Genomic DNA, 27,630 nt, shown 5'->3' with positions numbered 1-27,630 from the left:
TTGTATCGATATTCCAACACATTTTGATCCTCCATATATTTATAAGAACATTAGACTAACCTTTATTCTTACAGATATTGAACGCCTGTATTTCACTTATAGCCGTTATTTACTTTACCTTCTTATAAACGATATAACATAATTAACATCAATGTGCCAGGCTTCTCATCAGTTTGAAATCAGAGGATTAGCCTGGTTTAATTCAGCCAAAGCCAGTTGCGAAACATAATCAAATGTCAGCCTTAACACACTTGATGAACAGGTCTTGTCGCCACGTACAACGGGCGGGTTAGCAGACGTCAACAAACAGGTATTGGCGGGTGTTGGTTTTACTGGCAGATAAAATTTGGTCAGAACCACACACCACACGACATCTCAGTTATCTGCTAGCTTGGGTAAGTCAAATTTTCACCTTATTGGAAGATAGGTAGACTCAAAACTTCAGAGTAGAGGGGTTCAAGACGCCACACTCTTGAGGCTGAGGGGGGGTCAGGAAATTCTATAAACTCACTCCACTCCCTTTGTGCCGATTGGGGTCAGTAAAAGTTTTCCTTTCAAACCTGACGGTCTATGGGGCAAGTGAAGTAGAGTTCACTTGTTTCTGTGACTTCGGCAAATGAAGAGATAGTGTGGACAGCATTATGCCCAGCCGCCTTTACTTTCCCTAACGTGAGTTAGGTACCCATCAGAGTTGGGTGGACTCAGGGACAGTCTACTGACTTGAACCCGGATTCGAACTCGAGACTTACGCTAGACCACTCCGTCCCATGATGAGGGTCAGTACGTCGTGAAAATTCGCACTCTGTGCTGAGAAGGGAGGGGTCAGGAAGTTTCAAAAACTAATGATTCTAATTTACTTTTAAATGTTCATGAATGTAAACTAATGATTCTAATTTACTTTTAAATGTTCATGAATGTAAACTAATGATTCTAATTTACTTTTAAATGTTCATGAATGTAAACTAAGATTCTAATTTACTTTTAAATGTTCATGAATGTAAACTAAGATTCTAATTTACTTTTAAATGTTCATGAATGTAAACTAAGGATTCTAATTTACTTTTAAATGTTCACGAATGTAAACTAAGGATTTTATTTTACTTTTAGATTATCATGAACGTAAACTAAAAAAAAATTATTTTCCTTTAAATTTTGGTGAGTGTTCACTTGGCCAACAGGTTGAAAGAGCTGTTGTTGATGGCGTCCCAAAATGTGGTGGTCAAAACATGGCTGCTGTCTGCTGTGTTGCTGACACTGTTGGTGCCCGCGAAGTGTCAGAAATTTAAATTAAACAAAGTAAATTTATCTAAGCATTTGTTTTAGCCTGGACGTGGGCCCTCGAAATGTCAGATATTTAAATTAAACGAAGTAAATTAATCTAAAAACATCTACACCTGGATGTGTGGCAGTGTTTAAGCTCACTTTAAACTACACAGGAGTATAAAAAAAAATTAATTAGGCTTGTCCCTATATATAGCTGGAATCAATGCTTTATTTTAATTAGCTTTGGTCCATGAAGTGGGGTAATTAACGGGGGGGGGACGACCCCTTTTCCGACGGAAGCCGAAGAATAAAATAACTAGGTTTCAACTCAATTAAAATTCAATGTTGAGATTTTAAAAAACCTGGGTAATAGAGATTATAGTATAACATATAAATATGGATTTAATAATCACCTTATATACATATTTAATAATCACTTCTTATATATATATATATATATATATATATATATATATATATATATATATATATATATATATATATATATATATATATATATATATATATATATATATATATATATATATATATATATTATAGTTCACAAAAAATGTTCTCTCACTCTCTATCTCTAGTACAAGATGCCCTATGCCAAAGCAGTGCCTGTATCTGCGTCTATGGTGAACAGAATTGAAATAACCGGCACAGTGCCGTCTGTAGCCAAGGAGTGAGGCAAACATTTTGTCTTATTTACCTGCATTTGTCAACATCTGTGCTAAAACTTAAATCAGAACTATTGTAGCCTGTGCTACTGACTTACAACAGCTTTAGGGTGTATTGATCGTATGGTTTTAAAACTGACAGACATTTTTATTTTTTTTTTAATCAATATTTGTGTTGTACAAGGCAATGTTTCGGACAAAATGTTTTGAACATAAAACAATGATTTGAAACACCATTCTGACCGCTTTCTCAAAAGTCTTGCCTTTACCAAACTGACCACTATAACAAAAGTCTTACCTTTACCAAACTGACCACTATAACAAAAGTCTTACCTTTACCAAACTGACCACTATAACAAAAGTCTTACCTTTACCAAACTGACCACTATAACAAAAGTCTTACCTTTACCAAACTGACCACTATAACAAAAGTCTTACCTTTACCAAACTGACCACTATAACAAAAGTCTTACCTTTACCAAACTGACCACTATAACAAAAGTCTTACCTTTCAGCTTTACCATCAGCCTGTGTAGAACCATCAGCTGTTATCTGTACATGCCCCTGACGCTGAAAGTCAGCTTTACAAAGGGTAAAATCATCCGAAATTCCAAAGGTTTGCACTGGTCAAAGGAGGAAAGCTCTGGGGGACCAATGCCCATCAACTTAGGCCAACGTTTTCGCCTTAATATCGCATTATCAGCCTCTCGTTTACAAGTAAGTCAACAACATTTACCTGACTAGTGAGGAAAGGTAAAACTCATGACTGAAGTACCCATTTCAAGTATCAGAATGAGAAGGGTACGTCATCTTCTTCTTCTTCTTCGTTCTTAATTTTTAGTGTTGGGAGAGATCAAGCCTTATCTGCAAGAGGGTTTTGAACTCGAGAATTTTTGGAATTTATCAATGATTTGCCGACTCGACAATGCTTCTATCACAATTAAGGATTACGTGTCAACTGGTTATGCGCCATAGAGGCCATTGACTCCGATTTCAGCCTGCTTTTCTTTATGGATTTGCTTCCATAGCCTTTGTCCAACCAAGAACAAACTACAAGGCAACAGTTGTTTGATTTTGGAATTGTCTCTCCTAGAAGAGTGGCTGTCCCTAGCTAACGAGCCTCATCTGCCCGAGGGTTCGAACTCGAGACTTTTGGGTTTAGCAACCATGAGCTTTACTGACTCGACCGCGCCGACCCCCTAGATGGGTACGTGACTCATGTATGGGGAGGTTAACGCAGCCGTACCTCAAACTGACCATATATTTCTACACTACGCAGATCATACAAACATATGTACACTACTATCTCTGCGTTATCGATTGTTAAATCAGATTAGGTAAATTTACTAGAAGACATGTTTTGTGTTCGTCTCCTCGCTAATAGGTCTGTTTTTCCATTGCTCATAAAGTTTGTTTTCTCATTAGTCTGTTTTTCCATTGCTCATAAAGTTTGTTTTCTCATTAGTCATACAGTTTGTTTTCATAATAAAGTCTGTTTTCTCGTCATTCATAAAGTGTGTTTTCTGAAATACTTTTATTCAGATTTCGGTCGCTGACATGGTATACGCAAATTATACCCTCACAATGCCATTGTACTATACTCGCTACTTGACGGTGCAGGGAAATGTCACATTAACCAAGATCAAATATATTGTAAGTTCTCAAAACAAAAAGAAACGAGTTGTGATTATCATTTTATGCTAGGACAATGTCGAAATTAATTTAATTAATTAATCTTGTCGCACTGTTTGTTTCATCTACACCCTGACATGTTTTAGCCCAATGAAATTAACTAGATTCATTAATACACATAATAAGTTGTGATAGATCTACGGGTAGATTCATTAATAAACATAATAAGTTGTGATAGATCTACGGGTATAAAGGTTCACAAATGAAAATGCATAAGACACGTACAGCGTCCATTACGGACTGTTCCCTGTGAAACCAAAATCTATGTCAAGGATACAATAAAGTCCTTTTACCTTTTTTAGACGAGTTATATTCTTCAAGATTCTCCATGGTTTTGACGAGTCTTCTAGATGACTTGTATTTATACAATATGGTGAATAATAGCGTTATTACAGCATTGAATATTTACGTAACTTTTTATCCCATGTTAAATTTATCATTATCATGCATGGACAAAGCTCATGCGACCAAACGCCCCATATGGACGCTCCACCTGTTGCAAAGTTCCTATGGTCAAAGCCCCTATGGTCAAAGCCCCTATGGTCAAACCACATATGGTCAAAGCCCCTATGGTCAAACCACATATGGTCAAAGCCCCTATGGTCAAATCACCTATGGTCAAAGCCCCTATGGTCAAACCCCCTATGGTCAAAGCTCCGCTGTGGTCAAAGCCCCTATGGTCAAAGCCCCTATGGTCAAAGACCCTATGGTCAAACCACCTATGGTCAAAGACCCATACGGTCAAAGTCCCGCTGTCGTCAAACGTCTATGGTCAATGCACTTGTGGTCAAAGCCCCACGTACACTTATACTAGTTTCTTATCTTATCTTATGATATGTTTATCTAATATTATATGGCTTACGATCTTTACCAAACATGTCTTATAAATCTTATACGATTGTCTGACATTCACCATACGTAAACGTATTTCTATTTACCTTCAGATTGACCAACCTGTACGTAAGAATGTCTTATTTACATCTTTTAAGTTGAATGTAATTGTAATTAACATATCAGATCCTCTGAGCATTAATTAGGCCATCCAATGATAACATATAAACACGCCAACCTCACGAAATCAGTAATTAATTTTAAAAATACAATATAAATGTAATACAATTCAAGTACAAAATTATACGATTGTTTTGTTCTTTACAGTTTTAAACGAGATTATTTGTTTAACTTTCACTCCTCTTTCACCCCAACCCCAATTTTAGCCCAGGTACTTTGAGTTTGATGGTGTTTTTGTGGGAGACGAACTCATCGTTTCAGCTAATGTGCCGCAGAATTCAGACAGGTACATTGGTAGTATGCAGGTTTTCGGTGTAAGGTGGAAGGAGGGGTGGGGGGCGAAAAAAGTAAAGAGCACAATTTTTTTACAAATTATATATATATATATATATATATATATATATATATATATATATATATATATATATATATATATATATATATATATATATATATATACATATATATATATATATATATATATATTTATATATATATATGTATATATATATATATATATATATATATACTAGGCATGCTGCCCAGCTTCGCTTAGGCTTTCGAAAACATTGAGAATTTGCATGCTTAATTAATTCGCCCGGAGGTCGGTCTACGACCTCAGGAGTTATGAAGAGGTTCCTCCGTGGACATTTTTTTTCGATTTATAGCTCATATAAGGTACCGGTCAGTCGAGGTCAGTTTTGACCCCCACATCGTAGACTTTTCGGCCAACCGGCCCCCGTGTTCTGTCGCACCAAGGCAAGATCATGCCAAATTTGAAGCGCCTGCGGCGCCGGGAAGTGCCCTATCGGACACCCGACAAAGAATTTTTTTTTAAAGTTTAGCCCGAGCATAATAAAAAAGAACACATTAACCAAGTTGACTTGCTGTGTCTCGAACCCGCACCACCTGCGTGGTTTAATGTACACTAACATCTCCGCTATTTAGGCACCTTATAAAATACGGTGAATGAAACACGTATTTTAAAATCTTAACTTACGCGAATATGCCTATTCTTTCAAATTAATTTTTTATCCCAAATTAGCCAGTTCCAAACAAAGATTTTGTATAAAATAAATAAGTCTTGAAATAGTTTAGTCCTAATATAGAAATTTATTTTTGGAATTGATTTTAGAGAAGTTAGAGTCTAAATCTAGATCTTAGCGTCTACGTCTAGATCTAGTTATTGCGTAGATTTAGATTTAGTCTAGATCTAGAATCTCTAGATCTAGAATCCAAATACATAAAATAAATTTTATGAGTTTAGGCCGGAAAAATTGTATTGTATACATTTCATAGTGTACGTAGATCTAAATCAAATTTGAATGAAATAGTTCATTTCTTTTCATTCTAAACACGGCAGATGACGTCATTAGTTAATGTATAAGCAATAGTGACGTCACAGTTTTATGCGTTCTTTTTCACATATATTAATGCTTTTCCGGTTGCATAAATAATACTGTTTCTCTACATTCGAATACGCCTTAAATTTTTATTTTTCTTCTTTAAATAAAATTGTGGTTATACATTTAAAACATCTAACATATTATTTTCAACAAAAGTCCGTAAAAAATTCTCGATATATCGCTGCCGATTCTGACGTGATGTCCGGCGAAAATTTTTTGCGGACAGAGAAAGAGAGAGAGAGAGAGAGAGATGTGCGCACATTGGGCTTTTATAAATTAGGATATATATATATATATATATATATATATATATATATATATATATAGGCTATATATGGCCACAGGGGGAGCAGATCCATTCGGATAGTTAATAGCACAATTTCATTCTAAATATGCATTGTTTTACATCAGTATTTAATGCTACATTTTAAATGTAAAAGTGCAATATTTACATCGATAGTTAATGGTGTATTTTCAAGATAAAAATTGCAGTTTTACATTTATGCTACATGGATTAAAATTTGTAATGGGATCAAAACTTTTTTTAAGATGATGCTAACTTAAATATAAGCAAATGTATAATCTTGTACTAATTTATGTCTGATTAAAAGTTTGTGGAAGTGAATGGGGCTATGCATGGGGGGTGGACACTGTTTAACATATATTTTCTATATAAATTCCATTTCGGGGGGCGGTAAACTTTCTTCGGGGGAGAGATGCTTGGAAGAAACTCGGGGAAATTTTTCGAAAAATGGGAAAATAGCATGGGAAAGATAGTCCTCGAATAATGTCGTAAATGGTCAATATTCTATAGGGGAAGGGGGGGGTGAAAACCCCCCGCGAAAAAAAAATATTTCAAAGGTTTTTTTTGTTTTGCTTCTACCTGTGGCAGGTTTTCCATCTACCTGTCGTGCAATGCAAGCAAGGAAGAGCTCGCCCTATTCTTCGAGGTCAAGTTTGAGGTTGGAGACTACATCCGGGTGGTCTCCGTGAGCCACAAGACAGACGACTTCTGGGACTATGATACCAGCACTGACTTCGCAGAATTCCCCTTCGTAAAATCACAAAACTTTGAACTTACGATCACTTACACACACTCTGGATTTGAGGTTTGTCTTTTAAAACTGTTGTCAAACCACTTACTTACTTTTATAGAATACCATATCTTCTCGCCAAAATGTGCCTTTTTTTTTTACTTACAGATTGAAGTCGGTAACAAAACATATTCTCACAACCACGATATTGCAAAAATCAGTCATATTGGATTTGACGGCAATATTACTGTCATTTCTATGGCGTTCACTTGAAAATGTTCCAGTCCAAGTTTATTTTTCTCAAACAAAACAAATAATTACTGAATTTTGAATTAAAAAATTAAAATATCTTTAAATGGCAATACAGTTTTAAATGCCTATCTTGTTGATGTAACCTACTCACTATTGGTTTAGAAATCCTTTCTTTGGAGACATCTACTATGGCGCAAAGTTCTGCAAATATTCTGTTCAGTAGCGTACGCAGGGGGGAGCAGGCCATTTTCAGCAAAGTGCGCCTTTTTGGAAACTTTTTAAACTCAAAGTTTTAAACAATGATATTTGTTAAAAAAATATTTTTGGTCGGCAGATTTCTTTTCATGCAGCAATTAAGCATTATTGTACTAGTCTAGTAGTTTCTACGTTTACAACACGTATTAACAGCTGCATCAGTTTTTCATTCTAAAAATAACCATTACGATGCATTGGAATTTTTTAAAATCCTCTACTGGTAGTACCACTTGGCAAGAGGGGTGTTAAGTTTAAGGCAACTGTATAATGTATTTGCTTTCAAATAATTGCATTAGAAAATGTTATACATAAAACTTCACACATAATTACTTTATATATACAGTTTGAATCGTGTGATTATTTTTTTTGAAAATTACAACACAGAAACAAATACAACTGATGTGGCACCTCTATTTAAATTTTCTTATGGGCAAGCTGCGTAGCGGTGGGGAAATTTTGACACGGTCAACAACGTCATCACGATGAATTGAAGTAGTAGTATTCTTACAGTTATGGCGATAGTGATACGATTACAAATTATATGAAACAGTTACAACCCCCCTCCCCCATGGACCCCTCTGTAAAAAAAATATTATCATAATACCACTGCTACTTATTTAAATCTATTTCTGAATCAGTATACATGTGTAATATATATGTATGTTTAGAACAGTCATCTAAAAACTGACACTATGTTCACTCTGAGTTGGTTATCTATATATAAATATATATATATATATATATATATATATATATATATATATATATATATATATATATATATATATATATATATATATATATATATAATACACGTATATAGAACGTGTTAAAAATTCGGCGCCTTTTTTTTTGCTCTTTTCGCTCCCCCTTCAACGAAAACCTGGATACGCCTCTGATTCTGTTATATGGGAATAGTAGTCATGGGTACCCGTTTTTCACTTGAATCATAGACATATATATTTTAATGTTATACTTGTTTGGAAAAAATAATTTATAATATAGTTATTGGTCAAGAATCAATGGGCTTTAATACACGTTGAACGATATCAGTGACAAAACAAAGAAATAACTAAACAGCTAAAAATCCGACACATTAAAAATAACATAGGCTTCTGATACCTATTGTAAAAACGAAATTATAAACATTATTAGTCAACACAACACCAAATTAAATACACACACTGATGAAGGGACTTAAATGATTCCGTTAAAAACCCGGCTGTTAATGGTATTTATGTTGTGTTTAAAAGAAATTTGTATTAGTTTAGGCCGAGAAAATTGTATACATTTCATAGCGTACGTATTGATAAATCAAATTTGAATGAAATAGTACATTTCTTCACATCCCAAAATTGGAAGATGACTCCATTAGCGTTATGTACTCTCCGTATTTTAAACATGTGACGTCGTTGTTTTTGTTTGTTTTTTTTTTTTTCTTTTGTAAAACATACTTCTTACTGTACTCGTATCATTTACTTGTAGTTATCCACTGTACTCATATCATTTACTTGCAGTCATCCACTGTACTCATAACATTTACTTGCAGTCATCCACTGTACCAGGCCGTCAATTGTGCGGACACAAGCAGAGGCGTAGCGACCTATTCCGGCGCCTGGGGCGGACTATCAACTTTGCGCCCCCTCCCTCCTATTTCTATATATAGTTATACCTGTCTGTGTAATTTCTCTACCCCTTTTGGCGCCCCCTTGAGGTTGGCGCCCGGGGCGGCCGCCCCACCCGCCCTCCCCTAGCTACGCCTCTGGACACAAGTACGACTAGATAATGTCAAAAATTACAGTATCTAAGGTGGAGGGGGAACAGTAGCGTCATAAGATGGCGGACGTCCCAAATTACACCACATTGGGAGTGATATCAAATCGAAAAATCGTAAAACTTTGCTGAAAAAAAAAATAAAGCTTAATCCAGTTTAAATAATAAAATAGAATGGAGCAGGAGTGAAACCAAACTGAAAATACAAACTTGTTGGAAGGGGTGAGGTGACATCCTCCTTTACTTGGAGACACCCAACCATGTGACGCCACTTGAGGGTGTACATTAAATAAGTAAAATTATTATTGTCCCATTGTCATCACGGTTCACTAAACGTAAGGTCAAAAGGCAATCTGAAAAATCACACGCACACAAAAGCAGGGCTAGATTTTGGGGAATTTTTTTGAAATAAAAATTTAGGCCTATCTACTACTAGATTCTAAATCTTTTAAACAAACCCACTTTTAATTGTTATTAAATTTGCATACAAATGTACGATTACACACACGTGCACATTTTCGACATGCATTACTTGGTATTATTTATGTTACAAGTTTTTTATGTTTTAGATCCCCCTGGTTGCTCTTTTTAAAACGTTTTTCTTAACTCAGCTTCGCGTTTGTTTGTTTGGATGTTTGTTGTTAAAATTGACATCGAAAATTAGCCCACTTCTGATTGCTCTAGAGACCTGAAATTTGGCATGCATGCTACTTTCGCCTAACAATTTCAGATGCAATCATAAAAACTAGCAATTAGTGACCGTAATTAGCTTAATTTAATTACGCCCCAAGGACCATAACATTGAGGACATGATTTCTAAAGATACCGACAAGACTGAAGTATTGACACAGTTACTTCGGCCCCAATCGATGTGAGCGCGCTGGCCGTGATCGTATAGTGGTTAGTACTTCGCGTTGTGGCCGCGACAACCCAGGTTCGAATCCTGGTCGCTCAAGATTTTTAGTCCGTGTATTTATAAACACTTTTTTAAAAACCACGTTTTTTATATGTAGCAACGGACTAAAAAGGAGAACGGACACGGTAACACATTGTTAACGGTGACACGGTTGGTACGCTGGGCATGCTAAAATACACATAAACACGTTTTTCCTTAACTCAGCTTCGCGTTTATTTGTTTGTTTATGGGAGATTTGATCACGTGATTCGTGAGTAGATCTCCACGCCAGCAACGTAAATTACACCCTTTCTCTGTTTAAAGCGTATCGGTCGCTCAAGATTTTTTTAGTCCGTGTATTTAAAAACACTTAGTCAAGTCATACCTAATCAAGTGATTAGATAAAGTAGAAAATAAACTATATAAAAAACTTTTTAAAAACCACGTTTTTCATGTGTAGCAACGGACTAAAAAGGAGAAAATAAAATACTTAAAAAAAACTTTTTTAAAAACCACGTTTTTCTTGTGGACTAAAAAGTAGAAAATAACTATTTACATACATTTGATGACAAAAAACGTGGGTCGGGCAGATGGGTCGGGAAGTTTGATGGTGAACGTACCCACGTTTTTTGTCATCAAATGTATGTAAATAGTTATTTTCTACTTTTTAGTCCACAAGAAAAACGTGGTTTTTAAAAAAGTTTTTTTTAAGTATTTTATTTTATCTGATTATTTTGTCTATTTATAATTTATTGACACCTAATAATAATAATTATAACAATAATAAAACTTTTATAACGCCGCCTCGTGATTTGATAACATTTTTACTACTTCAACCTTTTAAAAATTATTATAAAGTTAATTAATTATAAATATGTATTTTTTAAAATATGCATATTAATTATTACATTTTTCTCATCCTAGTTTAAAACCGAAAATTAAATGAAAGTCCTAAGGGAAATAATTCTTGTAACAAATATTTTATTTTTACATTTTCTTGATTAGAGAGTTTCAATCAGTAGGGCCTGACTATCATTATTTTGATCAAACCGGCGAAGCAAATTTCTAAGTTGAAATTAATTATTTGAATTTATAGATCTAGATCTACATTCAATAAACTTCAAAATGTCTTCTTGGAAAAAAGATAAAACACAGAAAATTCATAGAGAGCGACCGCAGGTAAGTTATTACAGTCAGTTTAGTTAGAATTACTGTGTGAAGTGTGTGTGTGTCACGACACTAACACTACGTTTTAAATGATAATTATTTAATTATTAATATTATTAGGTTGAATTATGGATTTTTTAAAATAAAATATTCTGTTATTTTAAATACACCATTAACTTCCTTACCCCTTAAGAGAACATTTGACACCACATTTAAATATCTAGCTTATTCGGTTGACGAGAAAAGAGAGAATTTGAAAATTAGTCTAGAATGGAAAATGTATGCCGAAACAGAATTCTTGCTCCTCGATCGGCATAACATTACGTCGTGGACTTGTGTACACGAGCTTTTCATTCCCGCCATGGTTATTGCGTCAGCTTAGGTTATTTACTCACCGGAAAATAACAAAAAGCAACTGGTTGATAATAAAACTAGATCTAGTTATTTTATTATTTATTAAATTCTACTCTACATGTTATTCATACCATTTTATGAAATAATGAACACCTGCATAAATCAAATGACCATAATTGATAATAAATATTTTTATTTCAAATTCTAATTTTCTAATTTTAAATAATAAATATGCTTAAAATGATATGATAGTAATAGTTATGATAGTTTATAAATACAAATACATTTTACACTCAATTCACATTATTTATATTGAGTCAACAGTGTGGCAGCTGAGGTTCATACATGGTATTAGTGTCTTTTTTTTTACATTAAATTTTTTTTCATCTTGAAAACATGACGTATGTGATTTTTTTTAAAAAATAAAATCTCCAAACATCGTCACTCGCGTGATTGCTTGCTTACGTTTACTATCCTGTGGATGAAAAATCCCACCACGGTCGCGGGTCACTGTGAGTTCAGCAGGCCTATAGTACACGTCATAGAATGAACACGCGTACACGAGATGGTCGGTGTCTTCACTTCTCTCTCTCTCTTCCCCCCCCCTTTTTCAAACAAATTGAAAAACAGACCTACTTCCCTACTTCTGGTAATTTTTTTTAAAAGTTCGATCATTTTTTTTTTTAAGTTCAAATATCAGGCATGCTAAACAGCCAGCTGTATAAAAAAAAATATTTTTTAAACTAGATCTACGTCTAGCTTAAAAAAATAAATAAATAAATGCCCATAAACAGATTATTTAGCGCCAAAAAAAAAAAGGCCGCTGAACGAGCATTTTTTAAAATACGCAGCAATGAAAAAGGCTAACGGCCGATCAATTAAGTCTAAAATTTGCCCGTAATTAGGCCTAGCTCTGAAAAAGGCCACTGAACGAGCATCACTGATTCAATAAACGAATAGGCCACGCAGCGTTAACGAGGTTAGCCACCGGTCACGAATGCAGCAACTGTCAGCCCACAGTGAAGAAAAAAATTAATATACTAATAAAATTACTAATACAATAATAATGTCCATAATTTTACTTTTTCCGCACATGCTACAATTGAATTATAATTAAAATACTAGACTTAACAGTTCATTCCGTAAAAAACAAAAACTAGTTGTTTCAGTCTGGCAACTAGCGTAGCAATGACGTCATGATACTAAAAATAGCTGATAGAAATGTCAGCGTGGGTACCTCATTTTGGGATAAGATTTTGGAAACCAGAATCAATAATAATGTAAATATACAAGGTAAATATCTCAATTATATAAGGATTTAGAGTCTGTCGGGCCGTTTTTCCCGGAGGTCGGTCGTTTTTAGCGGCGGTTCAGTTTTTACAGAGAGCGCTCCACTAGAAATCCTCTCCTTATTTACAACAACAAATATCTCGATTTTTTCTGGCATTCTAAGACATATTATCTATTTTATTAGCATTTTGCATTAAAATAATGATGAGAATTTGCGAGGTTTTTCATTTGTCGTGGATGGGACGTTTCAGGGTCAGAGGTCAATCCTACCATCTAAGCAACGCGCCAGACTAATAATTATTAATAATTATTAATTATACAATGTAGGAAGTAGACCTTTGCCCTATCCTATAATAAATAATACAATGCTCAGTATACTGGTGATAGTAGGGCCTATAGCCTAACTAATGCTATTACTAAATAAGTAGAAAGCATTGTTAAAGTGTTAAAGACAATCAAATCATGCAATAAAGATCTGTTTTAATTTTAAGTGTTCATCACTATGACAAGCCATCTGTACTTACTCTAATTAAATAGACTAATTCTCTAATGCTGGATGGGCCCAGGGATTTCCTGTATTCACGAATCCGGACAAAGATCTGAATTTGACTATGAATTTTCGGGATAGCTATTGAATTTATCACTCTACAACAACTCGACCATGCTATCCCTATTATTGTTATTTAAATAATATTTAGGGGGTATTACAGGTCGGCGTGGTCTAGTCGATAAAGCTCAAGGTTGCTAAAATGAAGTCTCGAGTTAGACCCTTGGGCAGATGAGGCTGAAGACAGCCAATCTCCTAGGAGAGACAACTCCAAAATCTAACAACTGCTGCCTTGTAGTTTGTTCTTGGTTGGACAAATGCTATGGAAGCAAATCCAAAAAGAAAAGCAGGCTGAAATCGTAGTCAATGGCCTCAATGGCGCATAACCAGCTGACACGTATCCTAAATTGTGTTGGACACTAAAATTAAGAACGAATAAGAAGAAGAAGGGGGTATTACCACACTGCTCTTAGTGCCCTGCTTTATCCTATAGTCTAACTGTGCATTTAATTAATTTTTTTAAATATTTCAGCCTGAGGAGCGAAGGCATCTGGGTATGCTAGAGAGGAAAAAAGATTATGTAGAAAGAGCAAAGTAAGTTTCCCTTTTTTTATTATTTTACTAACTCTAGTCAAAATAAAATTCCTAGTTTAGTGAATAATTATCCCTTTTTGTAAAATATATACTATGAAATTGAAGAGTGTTCTCTTTAATTTTAACACTTTTGGAAAAATAATGACTAACCTGAACACATTTTGTTTAACTTTCTTTTTATTAAGAGTATCATTAAAATGGCTATCGAATTAGTAGATGAATTATTTTTTATGCAATGAAGTTTGCTTTAAACTTGTTTTCTTATTGTGTTCCTTTTCAGAGATTTCCATAAAAAAGAAGAAACTATAAAAAAGCTGAAAAGAAAGGCTGAGGACAGAAACCCCGATGAGTTTTATTTTAACATGACGAGGACCCAGAAACTGGTGAATTTTGTTGATTTGTTTCATTTCTTGATGTGTTAAACTTTCTTCTCTAACTGTATTTCAGTTTTTATTATTGGCACTATTCACATTACTCAGTAAAATTGTCACGATTATCCACTTAAATTATAGTTTTTCACTACTTTCAGAAAAACAGCATATGAAATCTTTCTTTACAGTTCTCTGTTGGCATATCATGAATGAATAGTCTGTTAATGTTTTACGTTTTTTTCATACCACAACCACAATTAGTTACATTGAAGCTCTGGTTACAATAGTTTATTCATTTTCTAAAGTATAATTATGTACGTAAACAATAAGTTATTAATCAGTTAATGATAGCTGAATAGCATTAATAACGCAGTGCATTCTTTATACAATATCAATACTAGTACTAATCTGAATAGTGAGTCTGGTAAACATAGATTGCTTTTTGTGTTCATTAGATGGTAAAGTGTGATTGTTTTGTTTAATAGGATGGTGAGCACCAGCTACGTGAATCTGAAGAGCCAGTTGTTACTGAGGAGCAAGAAAAATTGATATCCACGCAAGACAGAAGATATGTGCTTTACAGGTTGTCCAAGGAATTAAAGGTAAACAAAATAAAAATTGAAATGTTAAAACTCTGAGGCTTATGTATTTGAAATTGATGTTTAGATTTCTGAGAATAATTTGTATTGCATGAACAATGATGAAACAATATTACATTTTAATCATACTGCTTCATCTCATTGATTTAAGATGACATTTTGACCATAGTTGTTTTTTTTTTATTTGTTCTAAATTATAAGAAAAAAAGTAATGTACACAGGGGTCTAGTGTGGCCTAGCAGTAGAGAGGCAGACTGCTAACCCAAAAGTCTTGAGTTTGAATCTGGGTTCAAATTAGTAGAACTTTCCTGAGTCCACCCAGCTCTGGTGGGTACCAAACTCATGTTATGGCAAAAAAAAGGCGGGGCATAGTTCTGACTATATTATCCCCTTGTATGCTGAGGTTGTTGAAACAGATTAACTCTATTTCATTAACCCCATGTGTCTTGGGCACAAACAGGAAAAGATGATGATGATTTATCATGTACAAACTAATAACCTACCTTTACAATAATAACTTTATGGGGGTTTTTGTAAAGTGTTATTTTTTAGGATTCATTAAATTTCAGTTTCATTTCTGTGGTAGCATGCTTATTTAATAGTGAACCAAATTTACTGTCATTTTAGAAAATAGAAAAACTAAAGCAGTCATTGCATATGATTGACAGCGACCAAAAGAAAAATACTCACCTGATATTTGTCAATTCTAAAAAAGAAGGTGAGTTTGTTGTTTATTTTTGTGTATAGTTCTTAATTGTCTTTGTTTATTCTAAATTAATTCACTATTAAATATAAACCCTTTAAAATTATTGCTGAGTATAAAAACAATTTATCTCATTATCTATTTTGAGAATAATGATTGATTAAATAAATTTCTTTTAAATGTGATATTTTTTTTAACAGCTGAGAGTTTTGATGCTGCCAAGTTTTTTGACACTCATCCAGCTTTCATAGACAGAGCTTTCAACAGGCCAAAGTTAGATGCACTAAAAACAGGGACTTTCTCTTTAAACTCTGAGGAACTTGAAGTAAGATTACTCTGGGCCTTGTTTTATAAGAAACATGGTTTATAAAATTAATTAAAAGCTTTCTGCTAATAGAGATATGTTTTGTTAATTTAAAAAATGCTAGGGTTTACAAAAAAAAAAGCCTAGATCTAATGATTTTTTTAACCAACTACAGTAATGTCCCTTTGTTCATTAAATGTGTCCACTACCTTTTTTAGGGTATTATCTTTTATATCCCTGTTAACTGTTTACTAGATTAGAATTTTTTTATTGTTAACTCTAGTTTTATGTAATGTTTGCCCCTTACTCTATTGTAAATATTTCTTTTTGTTTAGTCTGTGATGACAGCTAAAGACGCAGCTTACAGGGAGTTAACCAAGAGAATTGACAGAGCGCGGGAACTTAAAATTATTGCTGACAAGCTGGAATCCAAACTTTTTGCCTTGGTGGGTCTAGTTTTATTTTCACTATGGAGCTAAACTTTTTGCCTTGGTGGGTCTAGTTTTATTTTCACTATGGAGCTAAACTTTTTGCCTTGGTGGGTCTAGTTTTATTTTCAATATGGAGCTAAACTTTCTTACTTATTTTGTGATAGAAAAAATTATTTCTGACAAGCTGGAATTCAAACTTTTTGCCTTGGTGGGTCTAGTTTTATTTTCAATATGGAGCTAAACTTTCTTACTTATTTTGTGATAAAAATATTTGTTTTAGCTTCTTTCTTTTACAATATTTTAATTATAAGGTTAATTTTCATTATGTGGTGTAAATTCTACCTAATGCATTTATTTTGTTTGAGAAAAACAATCATTTATGGGAAATTAAACCATTTTAGTCTGATACTACTGTCGGGTAAACAAAAACACCTATTATTACAGTAACAGATTGTGTAACTTGACTTGAGATTTGCGTAATTATTTTCTTCAATAGGACAAAACCCACAAGAAGAAGTGTGTGGTACCAGAGACCAAAGAAAGCGCAGCACAATACAAATTCACTTTCAAGAGACAAAAATAGATGTGTTGTATGCTTATTAATAAATTTAAAAAAACATGGTCATGTTTGTTTTAATTATCTTTCATTGTGCAAAAATAAAAACAAACACTTATGCCAAGATATAAAATGAGCCAGAAGGGCAGTTTGGTAAAGCACAAGGTAACTTAGCTGAAGGGTTTGAGTTCAAAAGATGTGGTTTTGTTGTTAACCCTCTTAATCTTAAGTAATCTTTCATCAGCTTAGCCCACATTTTTCTTTAGCTCAATTCAGGTATGTTTAACTCAGGGTGGAGATTTGGTACCCCACAGGTATGTTGTTTACAATGTCATTTTTTATCTCTGCAACACAAGTAACGGGGGGGGGGGGGAAGGGCCGGTAATTACTGCCTCTCTTTCGCATTTTCGTGCTGATCTCTAGACAACCTAAAGCTAGTTACCTCCTACCTTTGCCATTAGTTCCTGTTACATCTGTATGTTGCTTGTAAGGTGTGGTAACAAAACCACTTCATTTAGATAAACCCAGTACGTGAATCACACTTCAAATCTCAGTAATCTTCAGTGATTTTTTTTACCCTTTTTTTTGTTACCCCTTGGTGAAAGAAGGAGACCTCTTTGTTTTGAACCTTAGATAACCACAACTTAGCGGTTTTGATTATTGGGAGGGTTTAAGATAGTGTATCGTTAACAAGTGCGCTAGTTCCGGTTGGTCGATACGAGCGAGAGACACGGGCGAGGGTCCCAAGATTTCTGTAGCTCTGTGTCACCCACTTTCTGGCTAGCACATTATCAGTTGTTTTTTTTTAATTCACGAGGTCGTCAAAATGACGCCACGCAATGGGGGGGGGGGGGGATAAGAAACGTGATGCCGCATTTTCAAAAATGACGAAGATTTCTTTAGTAAGAGTTTTATTCTAAGGGAAAGAAGGTGGAACTTCGTGATGTCATTTTAAGGAGGTTGGATCAATATGCGTTGATTTTGTTGTTGGTTGTTTTTTTTGAATTAGTTGTGACCAAATGGGGATTACTAGATCTATGATTCTTTTATAAAATGTTTCAAGTTGGGCGAGATAAAATAACAATTACGAGCCGACCCGCGGCGTATCATACGCCGCTATTTAGATCTAGTTGTTTATTTTCTACTTTTTCAGTAATTCATAATTTGTAAATTGGACAGTACTAATGCTGCCACTGACAATATTTGCTTTAAAACACTATCAGTAGGTCGTTAAGGACGATAACCCCCTCCTTTCCCCCTACACCCACCCCCCACGTGAAAGCAGCCTTCTCTTAGTTACCTCCCCTAAGTTTAAAATCGTTTCAAACTAAATTATCTGCCCCTAATACCCGTCACTAAACCCGGCTCTACGATTATAAACATTTAGCGTGAACCACAGCTCACCAGACCTGGTGGTAGGGATATGCCTAGAGAGGAAGAGAGGGGCTGCTAGGCGCGCTTACAACTTGGTGTTTTCTATGGTATCCGTGAAGAGAATTATTTATATATAGATTAGTGTCCAAGTTCAACCAACGCAAAAAGATAGTTAAACAACATTGTGCTGATTTTGTTAACTAGAAGCGTGTTCTATCTAGCTGGGGAGCTGGCGCGCCGTGTTATGAACCAAAGTGAGGCTTTTAACCTTGACCTTCGCGTACCGTGACAACGAGTTCACCGGTTTCGTGGCTGGGGTCTGAAGTGGGTTTTACTGTCCTGTCAAGTTGAACGTCAAACTGGCGAACACACTTGTGGACGTAGACAAAGGACTAGATAACGGAGTTTGGAGAAGTTGAGAGCCTTGTAAATAACAGATGACAAGCGAGTGGTGACTGTGGCAACGCGACTTGATAAACGCGTCTTTTATTCCGACTTGTTTTTCGCGTTTTATAAATTCCTCGACCGTACACGGTGTTTCATTGCGTTATTCCAGAAGAGTTTAAAAGCACAACATTGTCCACTTCATAAGGTGTTTAGTTATAAAAATTTTGAACAACACACACGCTGTCCCTACACACATGCGATGCTCCTTCAACATTGTTGAAGTTCGAGAGCCTTATTCAATAAAAAAAACAAAGCTCACAATCACGCCCATACTCTACTTTAAATAATGCTTCATCACCCCAGTTACATACACAAACATTCCTTTATCTAAAACGATTTGCACTTGGGGGGGGGGGGGGGAGGCAGAGTTTCCTCCAGGCATCTCTTCGGGGGGGGGGGGGGGGGGGACTCCGCCCCACCCCCCGAAAAAAGTCTAACCCCCCCCCCCTCCCGCGAACGAGATGGAATTTATAAAGTAAACATATACTTTTACTAGTGTCCGCTCCCCCCCCCCCCCCCCCCGAAAATATCATGTGTCCCCACGGAGAAAAAAGTCTGGAAGAGACACTGGGGCGGAGGATAGATGTTTTGGCTCAGTTAGCAAAACTTAACAGGGGCAGTACCACAACACGTGACACATACACAAGGATGACACCAACACAAGTAGGTGTCACCATTAGACAACGGTGATACCTATAGAAGAGTGTTACATCAATAGACAAGGGTGACATGAATAGACGAGGATGACATCAATAGACGAGGTGACATCAATAGACGAGGTGACATCAATAGACGAGGTGACATCAATAGACGAGGATGACATCATTACATACAAGTTACATAAATACAATAAGGTGAGACCGTTACACAGGTTTCCCCCTCTGTGTGCCGATGCCCAGCGCCTTACTGTAAACGTTGAGTCTGTTTCTGTGCAGTGTTTCTTCCAGACTTTTTTCTCCGGGGGGCACTTGAAATCTTCGGGGGGGGGGGGGGGGCGGTAAACTTTCTTCGGGGGGGCGGACACTGTTAAAAGTATATATTTTCTATATAAATTATATAAATTTCATTTCGTTCGGGGGGGGGGGGGGGCGGTAAAAAAATTTCGGGGGAAGAGATGCCTGGAAGAAACTCTGTTTCTGTGACAGTTCCATGCAGTTTGTGGTCTATCCATCAGTTTGATAACCAGATGGGCTTAGTCCACCAGAACCATATTTTAGCATTCAATTTCTGTGTTTTATAAAAGGTTCTAAAAATGTTAAAACTAATGGCTCCATGTTTGGCTAGGGACAGGCGTGGTATGGGACACCGGGAAATATCTAATGGCTCCATGTTTGGCTAGGGACAGGGGGTATTATGTGACACCGGGGAAAATCTTGTTGGACCGCGGGGATCGGAGCTGTTGTGGCCTAAAAATAAAGAAGGGTGCATGTTTCTTGACATTGGGGTCATCCATAAATGATATCACGCTTTTTTTGACGATTTTTACCTCCCCTCCGTCACACATCGTCACAAAAAGCCAGACCCCCCCCTAAAATGACGTCACACCTCAGGCTACAACCCGCCTCAAAATTGCTGTTGAATTTTTCTTAAAACATCGATATTTTTCCAAAATCTTGTCTGAATTCTGTCAACAGAGTATTTTGATCAATTCCTATTACAATTTATTAAAAAAGTTTTCTAAAACGCGAAATAACGGCTAAAACTCGTTTTCTATCATTTCTTTTATAATGCAAACAAGTGACGTCACACCATCTGAACCCCCTCATCATCACAAAATTAAGGACCCCCCCTTCCCCCCTACGAGTGTGACGTCATTTATGGACGACCCTATTGCACATGAAGGGATAATGTGGTCAGAACTATGCCCAGCCTCCTTTACTTTCCCAAACGTGAGCTGGGTACCCATTAGAGCCTAGTGGGCTCAGTGATGGTCCACTTGAACCAGGATTCGAACTCGCGACTATAGTGTTAGCAGCCTAGAGCTCTAACGCTAATTTAATCATTAGTGCTTTGATTTAAAGAAAAAAATGTGTTCATGTAGACTAATTGACCCTTTCGATTTCTTTTTGTTTTTATTTTATATTGCAGTATGTAAACGGACACGTGCCTTTGTAGCACCTGTACTCCGCCGACAAAAATGTTTTTAAAAATGCGTTTTGAAAATTTAATTCAAGAAGGGGCCGCTTTTCTCTATTTTCCGAGCCACTTAGGCACCCTGGCTGGGTGACACTCTGCCTGCATAGTTACGTCATAAAGTTTACACGTATTTATTTTTTTTTTTATAGATTTTTCAAAACCATTTTTTAAAACCTTTGCAAGTTTTTATTTGTACAAATCATTTTCGCTACTTTAACAAACTCAACCAAGCATACTGAACTCATTTCATTTTAATCTGATACTATAAATACATTTCAAAAACGCTGACCCAAGCAGAATTCCGCTAGAATTTATAAATAGCCATTACGTCAACCTATTTGTTTCACTTCATACTTCACCTGCGAATTTCTATTTCCGTTTCCATCATTGTTTTTAAACTGCTATCTCCCGTAGACATAAACCCTGTATTCTACTGACCGAGAAACGGTTCCCCGCAGAAAGGTGGAGATTTATGTTTAAACGTTTAAATCTGGTTTGGTGAATACACCATTTGTGATGTAGAAATAAAAAGAGAACTAGCATCATTCAAGGGGGTGGGGGGGGGGTCACAGGTGTTGCATTATAGCATTATTATATTTAATTCGACTATTGACCGCCCGTCACCCCCCTCCCCATCTCACCACCTTCCGGAAAAAAATGTGTGAAAGTACCCTGTCCTTGTGACATTTGTATATTATTTATGTTAATATCTCAGTCAAGTAGTTAAGCGATATTTGGGGGGGGGGGAGAGGAGAGGAAATCATAACATCTATTATCATTTAGTTTGTGAACTTTTGATATATTAAACTATTTAAACATCTAAGTTTTCGTTTGACCTAACATTTTAAAACACCGGGGGTGGGGGGGGGGGCGTCCGGGAGCTGGGGGGGGGGGGATTTTTTGTTTGAAGTCATACTTTTTGTCTGACGTCATCCACCTCCCTTTTACATTTGACAAAACCTACCTCATAACTCGTGCAGTTTCAAAACGATTCTCCTGCCGAAAAAAATCCTTCATGCTCTCTAACACCAGGTATTGTTAAACCAAAAAGTTGCTACAAGTCTCATTTAGATCTAATCTGTGTACTAGATGTCACTTCCGTGTTTGTGTTGTTTTTTTTAAGCGTGATTTATTGGTGTGTTGCTGCACGTTCTACAGATGGGTGGAGATATGGCAGCAGATATGGCTTGTGGCAGGTGGTGTAACGCTTGCTGGTCACCGCGACCTTTAACCCTCACAAATCGTTTGGTTTTGAGATTAGGGATTTAGTCTTCAACTGTCTATTCCCTACCGGGATGAAGGGGTGCTGATTGTATTTACTTCAGTGTTTAGGTTATAGATCTACAGAAAGATATGTATGCTGAGGTCACGTCATCACTTTTGTCAGGTACACTCTAGGGCTGAGTGAACTCAGCGATGTTCCTATGGACTATGGATTCAATCCAATGACATGCAGTCTATCTAACTATTAAAAATATGTCCAATGGTTCCACTATCCAATTATCCAGTTGTTTTGCTATCCAGTTATCCAGTTGTCTTGTTATCCAGTTATCCAGTTGTCTTGCTATCCAGTTGTCTAGTTGTCAATATTTCCACCATACCCGCATTAAATTATTTCGCGTGTTAAAAGTACCAAAAATAAAACAAACAGGATCTATTCTGAAAAAAGCACTTAACTTTTTTTCACTTAACTATCTGTTTAAGTTTAATTTATGAGACACGTGGTGTAAACAATGACTGGTTATTAAAGCTTAATTAACACAAACAACTTTTCTATATAAAAGTAGAGTGTATGCTACTTGGAAAAAAAAACTAAACAATATCCGGGAGTTACTTTTTAACGTCAATCTGCAATTAAATTCACTCTGAGTTTGGCATTCACAAAATTACACCCCCACCCCCCATTTTTGTATTATGCCTAGCAAGTCGTGCACCTATACCTGTAGTTTTAGAGTGCAGACGTAAGGTGTAAACAGGAACTGGGTCACAGAGGTCTGACTGGGAGCAAACGGCGACAAACGCGGGACTACTGGCAATATTATTCTCCGTGGATAAGCGCGCGGCTTGTATTCTCATGTAAAACATTCTCGTACAGGGAGGGATTTTATTTCGCGTTTTAAAGGTAAGATTTTTTTTAATGTGAAGTTATTAATTGACTACTCCTTTTTTTTTCTGTCCAAGGTTCCTTTATATTTATTTTTTAACTTTTTTTTTTCGTTTTTTTTTATATTATTGCATGGGGCGATGTGGTAGAGTGGTAGAACATTCGAAACTCTAGAGCTCCGAACCCCGGCTGGAGGGGTTAGGTAGCACGTCCCTGAGTCAACCCAGCTCTGATGGGTACCTGACTTACTGTAGGGAACGTAATGTAGGCTGACCACACTATACCTTCATATGCCGGGGTCAAAGAAGCTATTTCCTTTGCCCCGTGGGGCGCTAGGTCCGAAAGGGGAAAAAATATGAATATAGTTGCACTATTATAGCAATGGGACGGAGTGGTCTAGCGGTAGAGAGCTGGACTGCTTACCCGTTAGTCTCGAGTTCGAATCCGGGTTCAAGTTTATAGACCGTCCCTGAGTCCACCCAACTCTGATGGGTACCTAACTCACGTTAGGGGAAAGTAAAGGCGGCTGGGCATAGTGCTGACCACACTATCTCTTCATATGCCGAGGTCACAGAAACAAGTGAACTCTACTACACTTGCCCCATAGACCGTCAGGTTTGAAAAGGGAACTTTACTTACTTTTACTTTCTATATAGTGGTTACCATCTATATAGTGGTTACCTTCTATATGGCGGTTACCTTCTATTTGTTAGTTACCTTCTAAAAGCATGAGGGTTTAGGTAGCAGCAGCTCTAAGACGTGCTGACGTTGCTGTATTACAAATAACAAAAGCACGCCATCATGTCATGCTGATGTTTATAATTACTTAGTGTCAACGCGAGCTTAGTGGCGGAGAAAGAATGTGGGTACAGTTTGATGCGGTCTTCTTTTCGTCTAGTTGCTAGTATCATGTGTGGTTAATAGGTGTATCCAGAAAATGAATACAAGTAAATTTATTAGTGTTGACATAATTTCTTTCTCTCACTCACTCAAACAAACACACACACACACACGTTCACTTCGTCTGAAAAAAAATTGTATTTTTTTTTATAATAAACTTACACCGTGGCGTTACTTTGTCGGGTGTTGCAAGGTGTGGTCGCTAAGGATCAGTGTTTCTTCCAGACTTTTTGCTCCGGGGGGGGGGGGGCACTTGAAATTTTCGGGGGGGGGGGGCGGTAGACTTTCTTTGGGGGGAGGGGGCGGACACTGTTAAAAGTATACATTTATATTTTCTATATAAATTATATAAATTTTGTTCGGGGGGGGGGGGGGGGGGGGGGGAGCTCCGCCCCCCCCCCCCGAAGAGATGCCTGGAAGAAACTCTGCTAAGGATGTCAACCCACCTCCTCCTACAGTTTCGCATTTTCGATTTGGTGTCACCCCTCTACTCTACTTTTTTTGTCATCTTAACAGGATAAAACATTGTTTTGAAAGTAAATTTTACGATTTTTCCTTTATGGTGCCGCCCCTAAATAGTATCAGCCCGACCACACCTTATGACGCCACTGAAAATACAACAAAACAAAATATAATATTAACTTCCTTTCATAGATGAAGATATATTCAATTATGGCTTTACAGTACTCAAAACCCTAATTATTTTGAAGGGAAATAATCCCGTATAGTACACCATCGAATGTGAAACCATAGAGTGTAGAATGATTGCACTTTTGTGTAGTTGTGATTCACTGTGCTATGTACTTGCAGTAAAAAAAAGAGTTGAATAGCTTTTCGAAACCTGATTCACAGCGTAAATAACAATGGCGATATTTTTGTTATTTTGATATTTCTGTTTTGAAAGCAACTAGCTAAGAATGAGGATTCACTGATATATTGACATCACTTATATACAACGGAGTCACGGATGTATTGACAAGTCGCTGATATACAAACGGATATCCTGTGTGTAACTTGAGTCAGTGGCGTCAGTGAGTAGAGTCTTAGTGTTTGGCTCAAGCCTTCTCAGCGGCGTCCATATGTAGGGTGATAGGCTTAGCCACCCCAGATTGATTTCCCATAATTACTGACTCCACTAATTCTTGTCAGCGGCGTCCGTAGGTAGGGTGATAGGCTTAGCCACCCCAGCTGGTTTTCCCATAATTTCTGACTCCACTAATTCTTGTCAGCGGCGTCCATAGGTAGAGTGCTTGTCTTAGTTTCCCCATACCCAGAGACTCCACATGGATTGAAATGTTTCTCGGTGAACTTAGTCTCCCGTACCTTGTAAACAAGATATAAGACGAAGCGAGGAGATCGTTACACCCCTCCCCTCCACAACACCCCCTACAGCTCCGGTCCTTATTTTACCTGTCAAATTGTCAAAGCCTAAAAGTTCCAGATCCGCTACGCACACAGTAATACTTCCGGTAAAAGAAAAACTGGAACTGCGTAAAATATTGACAACCTTAAAGGGTTAATTGAATTAGCAGCATATTTTCTTCACGTCTACATCTGCGCAAGTGTTATGACCTGTAAACCCGTGCCATTTTATAAAAGGTACATTTTTTTTTTCATGGTGACCTAATTACCGCCAGGTTCAAGGGGGATAACCCGCCAATCTAGCCAGGAGTTGTGTCCCGTTTGCATTTTTCTAACAAGGTCAAGGTCTGGTCTGCCAGGTTTTCGAAGTTGTAACAGATGCATTTGTTACACACAAATGATGCAGCCTACATTCGTTGTTTAGAGTCTATTTGAATATTTTTACTTTTTTTTCGACGTAAACAAAGAAAAAAACGGTTTGCCTAGGTCCTATTACATGTATTGTTGTAAAAGTTATATAACTTCTGAGGTTGCTGTACAATATTTAGAAGGAAACTAAAAGAAACCAAATTAGTCTAAGACATTATACTAGGACTATAACATCAAGATCGTATTTCTGCGTACATGTGCGTGCGTGTGTGTGCGTGTGTGTGTGTGTGTGTGTGTGTGTGTGTGTGTGTGTGTGTGTGTGTGTGTGTGTGTGTGTGTGTGTGTGTGTGTGTGTGTGTGTGTGTGTGTGTGTGTGTGTGTGTGTGTGTGTGTGTGTGTGTGTGTGTGTGTGTGTGTGTACGTGTCAGTGTTTCTTCCAGACTTTTTTCTCCGGGGAGCATTTGAAATTTTCGGGGAGGCGGTAGACTTTCTTCGGGGGGGGGGGGGGCGGACACTGTTAAAAGTATATATTTTCTATATATATGAGTGTGTGTGTAATATATATAAAATAAATTCGGAGCCCTTTTTTAGCGCAATTTCCATACTGACAATTGCGATTATTAATTCGTTATTTCTGGATGGATGGATGGATGTGTGTCCGCAGCTTTAAGTCGTATCTCCTCCTCAACGAAGCAATATCGAGGACTAGTTCCAAAAGCAAATATGTTAAGCAAGTTCCGAGGAAGATTGTGGGCCAATCCTTCCTGGATTTCCCGGAAAAGCCAAAAAAACTCGAACAAATGCAGTTTTTGGCCCATATCTCGGCAACCAGACCACTTAGCGACTTGAAACATTTACCAATCGATTCCTGTCATAATTTAGAACAATATTGCCGAAGAAAGTTTTCAAAAATATCTTTTCGTTCGGTCATAAAAAATTAATTAAGGAAATTTTGCGCTTAAATTGTCACTAGACTTTTTATTAACTTGTTTATTCTTTTCACTCCCCCTACACCGAAAACCTGCACACGCCCCTGTAAATATCATTTGCTTATCCGTTCAGTCCCATTATAAAAGTTGGCTTTTTAAACAATTCACTTCTTTTCTGTCACTATACCTAGTTTATACACTAGGTCCGAATTTGGAAAGCAAATGATACGCTTTCGGAGGTAACCTTTGAGACGGTAGGGTAAGAGAGGCGCGGAAAGTTTGTTTTAAAAAGGTAGTCACATTTTTTGTGTCGTTATTTGACGTCGTAAATATCTGGTATAAAATAAACAGATAACACGACATGACAGCACATTTTGTGGTATTGAAACTAGGACGAGAGCTCTATTAAAAGTTAGAATGGTCTATAAATGTAAAGCTTAGGTAAGCCAGTTTACCCATGTTAAGGTCTCACGGGCAGCGGCGGATTAAGGTGGGGGCCAATAAGGCAGCAGTCAGGGGCCCCGGCTATAAAGTCAGTTTATCTATATTTAGATCTCACGTGAATATTCTGCTTTTCTAATCTCAGTTCCGGGTAATGTTTTACTGGTATCACTATCAACATCAATTATCTGTCAAGCTAAACTGACAAGGGTATAAAAGACAACAAAAAGTATCACCTTCGACAAGAAGGACTCAACTTGATGGCTATGCATTCATTTTGGGGTCATTTGTAAGGACCCGCGTAGTCTTCATTAACTTATGTAACAATACTAAGTCTTTTTTTTTTTGGCTAATAATTTATTTATGCCACATTATAGATGGGTTTAGT

General features: G+C 36.6%; 2 protein-coding genes across 2 annotated transcripts; both read left to right on the top strand.

The window, feature by feature from the left end:
* Positions 1 to 255: 255 nt before the first annotated feature.
* LOC131949205 (uncharacterized) lies at positions 256 to 7,443 on the top strand. Its single transcript, XM_059310994.1, has 8 exons — positions 256 to 395; positions 1,179 to 1,296; positions 1,860 to 1,951; positions 2,462 to 2,663; positions 3,489 to 3,599; positions 4,583 to 4,935; positions 6,948 to 7,164; positions 7,258 to 7,443. Exons 2-6 carry the CDS (start codon positions 1,198 to 1,200, stop codon positions 4,673 to 4,675), a joined length of 597 nt encoding a protein of 198 aa, XP_059166977.1. The 5' UTR covers positions 256 to 395; positions 1,179 to 1,197; the 3' UTR covers positions 4,676 to 4,935; positions 6,948 to 7,164; positions 7,258 to 7,443.
* Positions 7,444 to 11,273: 3,830 nt separating this feature from the next.
* LOC131949204 (putative U3 small nucleolar RNA-associated protein 11) lies at positions 11,274 to 17,243 on the top strand. Its single transcript, XM_059310993.1, has 8 exons — positions 11,274 to 11,443; positions 14,155 to 14,216; positions 14,497 to 14,599; positions 15,073 to 15,189; positions 15,814 to 15,904; positions 16,090 to 16,214; positions 16,529 to 16,639; positions 17,121 to 17,243. The coding sequence occupies exons 1-8, from the start codon at positions 11,390 to 11,392 to the stop codon at positions 17,205 to 17,207; spliced, it is 750 nt and encodes a 249-aa protein (XP_059166976.1). The 5' UTR covers positions 11,274 to 11,389; the 3' UTR covers positions 17,208 to 17,243.
* Positions 17,244 to 27,630: the final 10,387 nt, after the last annotated feature.

The sequence above is a fragment of the Physella acuta genome, unplaced genomic scaffold, assembly GCF_028476545.2.
Source record: "Physella acuta isolate Inbredline_101_S28 unplaced genomic scaffold, ASM2847654v3 ptg000677l, whole genome shotgun sequence".
In the NCBI taxonomy this organism is placed as follows: Eukaryota; Metazoa; Mollusca; class Gastropoda; family Physidae; genus Physella; species Physella acuta.
This window is presented reverse-complemented; position numbering and strand designations above follow the sequence as displayed.